Here is an 11,946-nt window from a genome sequence, read left to right as displayed (position 1 = left end):
TAGCCAATTTGAAAAGTCTTACCAATAAGCTACAAGTAATGCAAATTAGTTGAGTAATTCAATCAATACAAAAGAGGAAAGTGTTGGGTTGACATATTTTGGGAAAGCATCATCCTTCAGGACAAATCATCAGATTCTTAGCAGATATTTATCTGAACTCCAGTTACTAGCTTTAAGTGTTCAGGAATAGAAATCTGCAGAACTTTTGAGGTTTTAGCCCTATATTGAAATGTGGCTTTGCACTGAAAATAAAGTCGACAGGAGATGGTTGAACCATGGTCTTCCATCTCTCAGGAGAATGTCTTCACCACTTATAAGACACCAAGTCCTTCCTAGTCTCTCTCTTGGTAGCGTGCACTCCATTTGCATGTATTAGCAAACATTGCCTGAGGCAATGTGAGAAAAATTGTTTTTTTGCCTAACAGACCACAACTAAGCTGGGAAGTGGGGTATCCGGGGTCTGGTGCCTGCTCCAGCATAAATGGCTATTATACAAAAGAAACAGTTTTGACATGCATGACTGGGGACATAAACATGGTGGCATATCCCAATCCAGATGGCACCTACCTATAATATTCATGATAAGGATTTGAATTATTTCAGGGGAAGAGAGAAATTAAATGGGACCTCCATCTGTCATAGGTGTCAGAGGTGTCTCAGCTGCTAAATTTTGGGTTGGAAGGTTTTCCAGAAAATTTCAGTCAAATTTCATCCAAAGAGCTTCTGGGTGATTAAAAGTTATTAATCAGTTCATATGAGGTTAAAGCACTGATGGCAGAAATTTGACCAGCTCTCAAATAAATTTATTCTGCTTTCAATCACTGTATCTTACAACATACTACTATTTTAGGAGCACTGGAAGCCTGCTGATTCCCAGATTTGGCCCAGTCTCCGGCTTTGACTCAGCGTTGTTAGTGTGGGATTGACTGTAGTCTTTCATTACTGCTCATTCATTCACCCAATGAAAAGCTTTGATATTTATTCTGAGCACTGGATCATAAGACTTTAAAGCATGTGTTTATTATGAAATTGGGAGAAACAACTGAATTCTAAAACTTATGTATTACAAAATACAAGGAAAAACAAAGCACTTCAGAGAATGCCTTCAAAACAGCTATAACATCAATCACCTGAAGCTGTGCTGATTTGTGCATAACCTAATGAACAAAGGCACCTGTTCAGGTGGGGGAATCAAAAGCATATTAAAAATCCAATGAGTATTTTTGTGAAGGTCTTAAATATTAATGGTAATGGGGTCTACCGTATCTTAATAGCAAAAGAGGAAAAAACTTCTGGGATAGTCCTATTTTGTTCCAAGCTCTCTGAGGCAATTCCTGAAGGTTTTAGTCAGAAAGGTGGAGAAAGTTGTTCATTATAAAGTGCCAGAAGCTAACTTAGTGTCTGGGTATAGTCCCAGGTTCCAAGCAGGGAGCTGTGGGAAAGGCTGAGCTCCCCTCTCTCTTCATTAATAAGGCACAAAGTTGACTTAGATAAAAGTTTAACTGTCTGCATTGAGATGACTGGGTTTGAGCTAACAGAGAAGCCCCTGTGAGTAGCTGTATTTGAATTATTGAGTTTCCTGCAGGAAATAATTCTTTCAGAAGGCTATGTGGAAAGAGCATCTCCCAAAACCAGGAGAAAGCAAAGGTGCAAAGCAAATGGAGGTACCTCTGAGACTGGAGCCAAGGAGTGCATGGGGGCTTGGTTTTGAGGATGCATTTTTAGACAAAACCCAATTTTTTTTAAAAAGTGTGTGAGTGAGAGCCTACCTGCTCATTATCTCTTCACGTCATCAGAGAGCAACTAGAACTTCTGTTCCAGGTTTTAAAACTACAAAATGCTCTTAGGTGTGACCTGAGAAGCCAAACAATAAGAACATGTAAAATTACAATTAGGAATTGTCTGAGCTGAGACAAGGATTTCAGAAATGGGTACCCAAGGTTTACTTCTACATCTATTCTAAGGTGAATTAAGGATGTAACCTGATTATTTGAGTGAGTGGTCCCATATCCAAATATGGATCTTGGAAACTTATTTTGGTATATTTTTTGGAAGAAAACCTAAGTGGATGTGGTTTAGATAGACAATATAGAAGCTAAAAAAATACATCTCTAAATCTGCAGGGAGAAGTGCTGCAAAAGAAGAAGAAATTTATATGCAAACTCTCTCATTTCTTTATCAGGAAAACATACACGTATTATGAAACAGAAAGGGACGTTTAAATGACTGATGTGTCGCTGTGAGCTTTGGTTTCACCCTTGTAAGTCAAGCAACTAAGTAAAGCATGGTACTACTGAATATTTGTAAGGAACAGCAATAATTTTTTTTTTTTTTTGCTTGAGTTCACCATCTGGCTTCTGCACCATGTTTTCCTAATTATTTATGAAAGAAAAAAAATCCAAATCCAGACTGTGATCCAAAGCTCTTAATTCTCTTAAGTATATAAATGGGTGCTGTTAGCAGCCATCAGAGAGCACTGTGAATTTCAAACAGGAAAATCCATATCTGATGGATTTCATCTACCCAGCTGAGTAATGTTAAGTACTCACTGCCCATGAACATGTGATTTTAATCTCACTGGAATATATGAGGCATGCACCAAGAAGAACATACTGTAGTTTTATCATATATTGCTGAGGACGGAATCACACTGACCTCCCTGCAGAAGGACAGTTTGCAGACAGCACAACAGTAGGAATGGCCTAGCAAGCACCCAAAAAAGTCTCATTTTCCTGAGCATTGCACTGTATTATATGTGTATGTGAAAGTAAATGATTGGTGTTCATGTAGTTAAAAATAAATGTCTACACAACTAATTAATCCTGGAATTTGAATTAAATGCTGATTTAGACCCCTGCTTATGAACACAGTTTTTTGTTACAGCTTCCAAATACATTTTTGTGGAGATTTTTACAAACTTTCTTTTAAGTTTTATTTTTCTATGTGTTGTTACATGTGCATGTGTACATGCATATCCGTATAATGTGCACAGTTAATTATCAAATTAACCTCTATAGTTCTGAGTCATCCATTTAGCTTTTTCTAAGGATGAAAACAACAGTGATCCATACCGATTTTCTGACCAATCAAAAAAAGACAAATCACTCTTCAGGCAAATCAGGAGTCTTGACTTCAGCTTACCTGGATTTGGAACTTTGCCAACCTTTGAAAATCACCTTGCAATAAATATCCCAAAAGTCTACCAAAACATCTCGGAGCTTTAGATATGGTGTCTGGTAGGAAACTATAATGTTATTTAGTTATGAGATTATCTCTGCGAGTTTTGGTAGGGAAAAAACTTGAAAGTTTAGCTCTTTGGAGGTAGTATTCAAATTCAAATCTTGTGGGTGGAGTTGGGTTGTTGAGGTGCATAAATAGGCAGTAGGAACAGCAGCATTCACACTGTAACCAGGAACACCTTCGCACCCTGGCAGGCGTTTGGGAGAGTAAACAAGGTAAGGCACCGCAGGCTCACTGCTTCAGAAAGTGCTGGGGGAGCTGTGAACCCACGCTCTTGGGGCTGGGGGGTCTGATCACTGGAAAGAAAAGACTGCAGCTAAGCAGGCACAGTCCAGCACAGTTTGATAGGAAGGAAAATGTGTAGAGAAACGTTGGTTTTGTGGGCTAAAAGAACCAGTAGAGGAGGGGTTGTTTTGGAAAACTTTTCAAAAGTGCACATATTCTTCCAGAGGCAAAGCTCTTACGGAGCAGGTTTAATGTTCTGCTGTCTTTAGTTTCTGCGCTCTGCCTCTACAACAGCACAATATGTGCCTGGTCTTTGATTTCCTGGTTGTCCTACACCTTTTTGGTTTGTTGGTTTTTTTTTCGTTTTGGTTTGTGGGTTTTTTTTTTTCTTTTTAAAGAAGCATTACTTCTGTCATACAGCTCTAAGCCAAAACACCTCTTGAGGCAACCCTGACCATCCACAGAGTTTAATTTAACTTCATGCAATTTTCTTCCTTGCCGAGGAGACTTTTCTTACGGCAGGAAGGCAGTCTGATGGAAAAGTTGTATTTCAGACCCTTGAAACAGTGATTCTTTGGATGTTTGAGCTCTACTGGACATCCCAGTAGCAAAGAGCACTGTATCACTGATGGAAACTCAGCTAATGTCTCCTCCTACAGTTCCTACCCAGAAAAACACCTCTGCTTCCCTGGAGTTTAATTTTCATTGTCTGAACTTTAAAAATTGTCAGCCTGTTGGTTTTTTTTGTTTTGATTTTTATTTGTCTGGGTTTGGGTTTTTTTTTAATTAATCTTTTGAATGATCTGTATCACTTTTAGAATATCTTAAAATTTTCTTATTTCACCATTATATGGGTTCTAGTTTCTAGGAGGAAATGCAGTAAGAAAACATGGGATCATAATTGCTTTACCCCTTCAGAGGAACCTCCCAGCTGAAATGCTGAGGAGTTTCCCCTCAGACATGTCTCGTCTCAAGAGTCTGGCTCAGGAAATGCCCTCTGCTTTGTGCTGCTTCTACCCTCAACCTCCATTTCAGTTCTCACTGTGCCACACAGCCACTTCTCCCCACTCTTTATTATAGATTTTACTGATTTTAAGGATTAGATGATAGTTTTAAGGGAGACGACAGTTTCAACACCACCATAAACTGTGCCTGTGCTAACACTCACTGTAAAGCCTGGCTTAACATTCTGACTTCTCATTTGAGTTGTTCCCACAGCAAAATGGGGGAAGAGCCAAGACAATTTTTCAACACCTGCTGCTGAGTTACTATAGCACTGGGAGATTGAGGTAGAATTGTGAAAATATTAGGACTTTCAAGTATTTCTGGTATTGCCAAACTCAGTTATTTTACTGAGCATATTCAATACATATAAAAAGAAGAGAGACAAACTAACACACACACCCCCTCCTCCTAGAAGGGCCACAGCCCAATGGCAAGAGCAGGGCAGTGAGAAGCAGCCGGTTCCTGCAGGGCAGTTTGCTGAGCAAACCTCAGGTTTCCTCGCAATTCCCCCAAGCCCCTGCCTGGAGCAGTTTATTTCACCCCTGACTCCCCCCACTGCATATTTGTGACTTGATCTACTGCCTACCTGTCCTTATCTGCTGTTTGCCTCCCAGCCAGCACCAGCCTGGGAGGCACCACAGTAACGGGGAGTTTCTCTCATTTGTTCCAGGAGCAGCCATGGAGAAGAGTTACATGTCCGTGTTCCTGCTGCTCATTGCCATCTCCTGTGTTCTGGCAAAGGATGCAGGCAAAAAGGATACAAAGGAGACTACTGCTAAGCCAAAACTGCCTCAAACACTCTCCAGAGGTAAAAACGAACCAACCAAAAAAGAGCCCCAAATTTAAAAAAAAAAAAAAAAAAAAAAAAAAAAGTGCAATCATGAATGCTTTGGTTACTATGCTATTCTAAAAAAATTCATTTTCTTGCAACTCATTCTGCAAATACTTTTTCCTAGCCCACTTTCCTCCTTTATTCCTGATTTAAAGCCCCCTGGCAGCGGGGTTGTTCCAACCTCTCCCGGCAGAGGCTGGCAGGATTGGAACCCCAAGCCACGGGCCCGCATTATAACGCTCTGCCTGTGTGTGTGTCCCCTCCCACAGGCTGGGGAGACCAGCTCATCTGGACGCAGACCTACGAGGAAGCCCTCTTCCGTGCCAAGCACAGGTACCCACCCTGCCATCCCTGCTGCACCCCCCTGAGCCCCCTGTGCCTCCCCTGTTCCTAACGAGGGCTCTTCTTTTCCAGCCAGAAACCCCTGATGATTATCCACCACTTGGAAGACTGCCCACACAGCCAAGGTAATCCCTTTGCACTGGGGGGGGGGGGGGGGAGGAAATAATATTGTTTTCAGTTTCTGGATAAATGCTGTTCAAAAAAAAAAAAAAATCAGCCACCATTCTTCTTGCTTGCACAAGCATGGGGAGTGTTAGTCTGGTCGTTATCCCACACAGGTATTTTCTAATGTGCAGAAATAAAATAAAAATGGTCATTCAGTATTGCATGATACAGAATGGATACAGAAATGAGCTCAGGTCAGCAGGGTTTGACTTCTGACAAATCTAGTTTTGGTTCATGTCACAATCAGCCAAAGCCAATAGCAAGACCAGGAGTAGTGAGAAACAATAATTTATTGGAAAGGACATAGTTCTCAATATCGTCAATGACTGAGACTGAATCCAGCCAGGGACTAAATCAATCCAGGCTGAAACTTGCAGGATTTCTGGCAACTGGGACTGCTCTTTTCCCAGTGTCTCTGAATTTATCTGGGGGCCCTTCTTCCTGCAAGTTCGTCCACATGGCAAGACCTTTGCATCCATCCAGAGCTCCAGTAACTCCAGAACACTCTTTCTACAAAAATTAAAACCCTTCCATGCATTTCGGGCCGAAGCCCTACATGTTGTGTTGTCAAGTGCTGTAAGAACTTCAAGAAACTGCAGTAGTAGAACAGGAGGTTGGAACAGTCAAATGCTCAAGTTCAAACCTGAGCAGACAAATCTGAGAGGTGCACTGTCTGAAGATGGGGCATTTTGTACCAATATAATTACTCTTCAGTGCAGAATATAACTGAGCGGGTGGAATGAACTGGAAACCTTCATTTGCTGCAATTGTAAACTGGGAATTTTCATTTTGATTCTGCCAGTTTGCTTGAATTTCTTTTTTGAGGACAAACAATTCCAGGGGCATATTTTTAATTTTCTTTCCTGTTTGTTTCACTGTAGCCCTCAAGAAGGTTTTTGCTGAACACAAAGATATACAGAAACTGGCTGAAAAATTTATTCTCCTGAACCTTGTCGTAAGTTTCCCAGTTAAACTTCAGTAAATAAAAGCGATAAAAGTTCTATTTTTAATTATGGCTTCTCTAGCTTCAGTTTAAGAGCTTGACTTGGGTAGGAAATGGCCACTGCTGAAACATAACAGATAGAGTACTAAGTGTTTATTCATTTGTAGCTACCATAAACTCAAAATGTGAGGGAATTGAAAGTTTAACAAGAGCATAAACTGTTGTTATCAATTTGCAATTCCAGCTGTTAAAAGACTGCATCCCAGACAATTAATTTCTTAAACTGCAAAATGTATTATTTGAGCAGGATTTCATAACACAAGGCACAATGAAGGAAAAAATATTTATGTAGCATGCTCTTTTTGACTGGGAACCATCTCTGTTTTCTTGAAGTATGAAACCACAGACAAGAATCTTGCACCTGATGGCCAGTACGTCCCTCGCGTTTTGTTCATAGGTGAGTACCTCAAGCATCAAAGCTGAGCTCAGAGCAGAGCCCCTGCTGCACCACACATCTCAAATCCTCGGGCTGATGAACAGGAATTTATTCCATGAGAAGTATAAGGGTTCTAGTTGGTTTTGTGGATGAAACATCAAAGTAACCCCAGCCAGCTTTACAGTTCCAGCATGCCACCATGACAGGGTGCCACAGTCCCCGGAACAGGTAATCCATCCCGTTCCTAATAAACCTGCAAACAAAACACTTAAAATTGAAACAGTACTGTGTAGAAGACCAGTCTCTTGGTTGTTAGCAGAAGCAGACATGTCTTGCAGAAACATTTAGAAAGCAAGCAGGAGTGCAAAAAGATTGATTTTATTTCTTTCCACTTGCAGGTTAGTCCTGTCCTCTACAACTTCTCTCATCCTTTTTTTCCAGATCCTTCCCTGACTGTGAGAGCAGATATTACTGGAAGATATTCAAACCGACTCTATGCATACGAGCCCTCTGACATTTCACTGTGTAAGTAGTGTTCTGAAACATTCTGAAAATATTCTTAAAGCAGTTACATTTTTCATGCAACAAGGAATAAGGCACCAGGCATTACAGACTCTTGCTATCAGTACTTGCTGAAAGACATTTAACAAGGATTAAAATTAAACAGGATGCTAGACTTAAACTCAGTGAGGTGAAGAGAATGATGCCAGAGCCCTGGAGTCTTAAGCATCCGTCTGTTTTAAAAGCAAGTACATGTCAGTAGGAACTTGCATAATTCAGCAGTGTTCGCTGCAAGTAATGTGAGGACTCACACACGCGTCCTGCCGGCCCAGGTCAGGAAACCTGGGAGCAGGGAAAGATGTTTGCTACAGCTCTCCCTCTGTGCTGCACAGCTCCTGTCTCTGTCCTGTGAGTGCCCATGCGTTTGCACTAATAGATGTATGTTCTCACCAGTCAAAATAAAACACATGATGTTCACAAACTTCTTGGAAGAGCAGAGTGCATCAGAATCTGTATAGCAATAGGCATGTGACTAAAAGCTTTAATAATAATGACATTTTCTCTACAGCATTTGCAGTTGCTGGAAGTTGCAGTAAAAATAACATGCATGAATATTTCATTTCTAGTGTATTCAAATATGCAGAAGGCACTGAAGCTTCTGAAGACTGAACTGTAGCGGAAGAAGGAAGGCCTTTTTACAAAATCTCATCTTCCATCTCTTCTCCACGCATTGACACTGGTGAAGAGACTATTTAGAGTGATATTTAGTGATGTGTAGTGATGGTTTCTATACATAAACACTACAGTTTGACGTTAGCACTTTTGTACTGGGCAGCATTTTTAAAAGCTGGAGGCTTTTAATTTAAGGCGTACAGAAGAATACTGTATGATCCAACTGTAAAAATGATTTTTTAAAAAATAAATCCATTTTAAGTGTTTACATACAAAACACTGCTGTGTTTGTTTCTTTTCTTGTCTTCATCTACCACTATTAGAAAGAGTAAAATCATTATGTTGCTTGAGACCACAGCTTACATTTTCCATTTAAGCATTTTGAAAGGAAAAGGGCTGGTGTGGGTTAATCCTGGCCGGCAGCTCAGCCCCACACAGTCACTTCTCTCTTACTCCACTCCACTGGGATGGGAGAGAGAAATCAGAAGGGTAAAAGTGAGAAAACTTGTGGGTTAAGATAAAGACAGTTTAATAGGTAAAGCAAAATATGTGCGCACAAGCAGAGCAAAACACGGGATTAATTCACTGCTTCCCCATGGGCAGGCAGGTGTTCAGACATCCTCGGGAAAGCAGGGCCACGGCACATGGAATGGTTACTTGGGAAAGCAAAAACCATCACTCCAAATGTCCCCCTCCCTCCTGCTTCTTCCCCTAGTTTATATGTTGAGCATGGCACCATATGGTATGAAATATCCTTTTGGTCAGCTGTCTCAGCTGTGTCCCCTCCCACCTCCTCCTGCAGCCCCAGGCTGCTTGCTGATAGGGCAGTGTGAGAAGCAGCAAAGACCTTGTCTCCATGTCAGAGTCAGCAATCACAGAAAACCACCTCATTATCAGCATTGTTTTGGTCACAAATCCAAAGCACAGCATCATACAAGCTACTGTGAAGAGAATTAACTCTACCCAGCCAAACCCAGCAGAGGAGAGCAGCTTTTTATCTCGTTTCAGCAGCTAGCTAAGCTCTGTATTGCTCATTCTGCTTTATCTCCATTTATTTTCTTGTAGCACCAGCCTATGTAGAGCTTTTGTTATCGGCCCTTCCTTTACAATTAAGATAACGAGAAGTGCAAACCTTTCCCAGAAAAGTACTTGAGACTAGAGGATGGGGTTGTTTGCATGGAGGGTTTTATTTCTTTTTTTTAAGAAGCCGTCTGCATTCTGAAGTAATTTAAGATAAAACTGCTTCCCTTAAAAGGTCCCTGCTTACATCAGATTTCAGTAAAGCCTTGAGATGATTAATAAAGTGATGCTGTATTGAGTATGTGCTTGGTTTCATGACTGTTACAGCTTGTGACTGCTTATTTACAAGCCCAAAAGGGACAAGAGAAGTCTGAACTAAAATTAACTCTGCAGATGAACACCATGAGAGTACACACCACCTTAAGACTTAAGGGGATGGAAAGTCTCCTTTCTGCCTAAGAACTCAGCAGCACCATGAGTGAGAAAAGCTTTGCCCAGGACTGTACCTTCATTATCTTCTCAGCTCTTGGGCAATGACAGCACTCTTATCACTACTATTACCATTACTGTCACTACCAGTCATGGTGAGAACTACAAGAGAGGAAAACACTGGGGAAGGCAGGACACGTAAGAGAAGCAAGAATTTCAGCTCAAGGGAATTTCAGTAAAATGAGAAGGAAGGTACTTGCTAATATGTTTTGGCAAGCTATGTGAACCCTACCAACCACAAAATCTCAATTGTTCTGGACATGCAATTCAGTATTCCTTCAGTGGTTCAGTAAGATGTTCCTTTCTATTGCAGCATCCAGAAGACAGAGGAAAAAGAGATGCAATGATGGGCAGAAATACTCCACAGAAGCAGCTATCAGTGACAAAGAGCAAAGAAAGTGGTCACATCACTTAGCAGAGGGACAGCACAGAGGGAGATTGGAGCAACTGGTTAACAGAATCATCTTTACCTACTCAATCCCAAGTACACTTGCTAGAGCTCTGTATCTGACCTAAAACAAAAGCTGCCCGTGCCATCATGTTTTACAAGTCTGTTTTGATTAAGTCTGTTAAGCAGATGCACTGATCCTACGGATAACATCCAGTGAATGGATGTAAGGCATAACCTACAAGGGTCTACTATTCTGTCTACACACTATAGCTGCAAATATCCAAACTAGTTCAGCCTACAAGTACCAAGAAATTAGTTTTTGAAACAAGTGATTTTTTTGCACTCAAGGCTATGCTTTTATAGTTTGCTTTTCACCTTACTTATAGCTTTTAAGGTATATTTTTACAGGTATCACTTCAAGTTATACAAGCTTTTCCTTTTGTAATAGTTACCTTCATATGAAAGGAGACAAATAGTATACAGTAATATCAGTATGTTAGTTAAGATCTGTATTCACTTTCTCATACAGATGCAGAAGAATTAGATTTTATTATTTTACAGCCAGTTTTTCTAATATGATAAAAATGTGTGTTTTGGAGGAAATCAATATATCTTTCTACTTTTTCCAAAATAACAAACTTTAGGAGCATTTCAACACAACTAGGGTCAAAAGACATCTAATGTAAGCAAAATGTATGCCCCAAGTTAAATCACTCCAATATTTGTATACTCTGCTCCTGTAAATAGCTTCTAGAAAATCTGGTTACAAATGCCTCTCTAGAAAATGAACGACAACAACAAAAAATCTTTATATGGCAAAGACTCTTTTTTCAAAAAGAGAAAGCAATGAACAAAGAAAACTTCAACGACAAAAGGTATCACAAATAGGTATAAATTATTTTTAAGTGCTCTATTTTGGCATGTCAGAACAGTACAGCATTTCTGGTATACTCACTCATGAGTCAGTCCTCCCCTGAGAGGCTACCCTCTTCCCTCCCGAAACCAAAGTCAGACTTGGAGAGTTTTAATGCCCCCCTTCAGAATCAGGTTCAGAAAGCAAATCCACCCCTCTAATGGAAATGTCAAGGTTTGTATGGGTCGCTTTTGGGCATTTTTTAATCACAATCCTGAAGAGACAAAGTATTATTATTATGATAGAAAAATTTTAATCAAATCATACGATTCACTGATCTGTCTTTTGACCACTAAAACAAATTCACATTGTTATGAGACACGAGAACTTCTGAAGTGGTAGCATTTTCAGTATTTTTGCATTGAGCACATTTGCATTCCAATATCACCTACCATATTTATGATACCAGACCCACCCAAAACTAAGCACTAACCAAATAATCAGGAAAAAAGTGAAAACTGAAGCAGCAATATGGTATTATTTTAATCTCCATTAACCTTCTCCCTATGACTCTTCCTTGAATTTTTTACCGCAATGTACAAAATACACAGCCTGTCTCGACCAGGAAAATGAACTGTTCCTAAACACAGCCACAAGATCATCACTGTCCTCTTGACACATACTGACAACAGCTGGTTGTTTAAAAAGGACAGTAACTGGGGAGGAAAAAGAGCACTGCATACATTTATGCTACACTTTAGTAAGTCTGAAGGCTCTTAAGGTCTTTCAGCTCAAGAGCTCTTACCCTGAATGAGCAAGTATGTGCTCAAGC

General features: G+C 40.3%; 1 protein-coding gene across 1 annotated transcript; it reads left to right on the top strand.

Moving 5' to 3' along the window:
• Positions 1 to 3,353: 3,353 nt before the first annotated feature.
• Positions 3,354 to 8,638, top strand: AGR2 (anterior gradient 2, protein disulphide isomerase family member). Its single transcript, XM_027877916.1, has 8 exons — positions 3,354 to 3,455; positions 5,141 to 5,278; positions 5,572 to 5,635; positions 5,717 to 5,769; positions 6,691 to 6,764; positions 7,146 to 7,209; positions 7,630 to 7,713; positions 8,316 to 8,638. Exons 2-8 carry the CDS (start codon positions 5,149 to 5,151, stop codon positions 8,363 to 8,365), a joined length of 519 nt encoding a protein of 172 aa, XP_027733717.1. The 5' UTR covers positions 3,354 to 3,455; positions 5,141 to 5,148; the 3' UTR covers positions 8,366 to 8,638.
• The last annotated feature ends 3,308 nt before the right edge of the window (positions 8,639 to 11,946 follow it).

This window comes from Empidonax traillii, unplaced genomic scaffold (genome assembly GCF_003031625.1).
Source record: "Empidonax traillii isolate 1590-97213 ecotype Southwest subspecies unplaced genomic scaffold, ASM303162v1 scaffold35:size4298261, whole genome shotgun sequence".
Taxonomy (NCBI): Eukaryota; Metazoa; Chordata; class Aves; order Passeriformes; family Tyrannidae; genus Empidonax; species Empidonax traillii.
The sequence above is the reverse complement of the archived record's forward strand: the minus strand, read 5'-3'. Positions and strand labels throughout refer to the sequence as shown.

What these genes read in the sequence shown, in the direction of transcription:
- AGR2 (XM_027877916.1), top strand. Translation starts at nt 5,149, where the DNA reads ATGGAGAAGAGTTACATGTCCGTGTTCCTGCTGCTCATTGCCATCTCC. An exon ending in CTCTTCCGTGCCAAGCACAG is followed by an intron (nt 5,636 to 5,716) that starts GTACCCACCCTG and finishes CTTCTTTTCCAG; the next exon opens with CCAGAAACCCCTGATGATTA. An exon ending in CCCTCGCGTTTTGTTCATAG is followed by an intron (nt 7,210 to 7,629) that starts GTGAGTACCTCA and finishes CTTTTTTTCCAG; the next exon opens with ATCCTTCCCTGACTGTGAGA.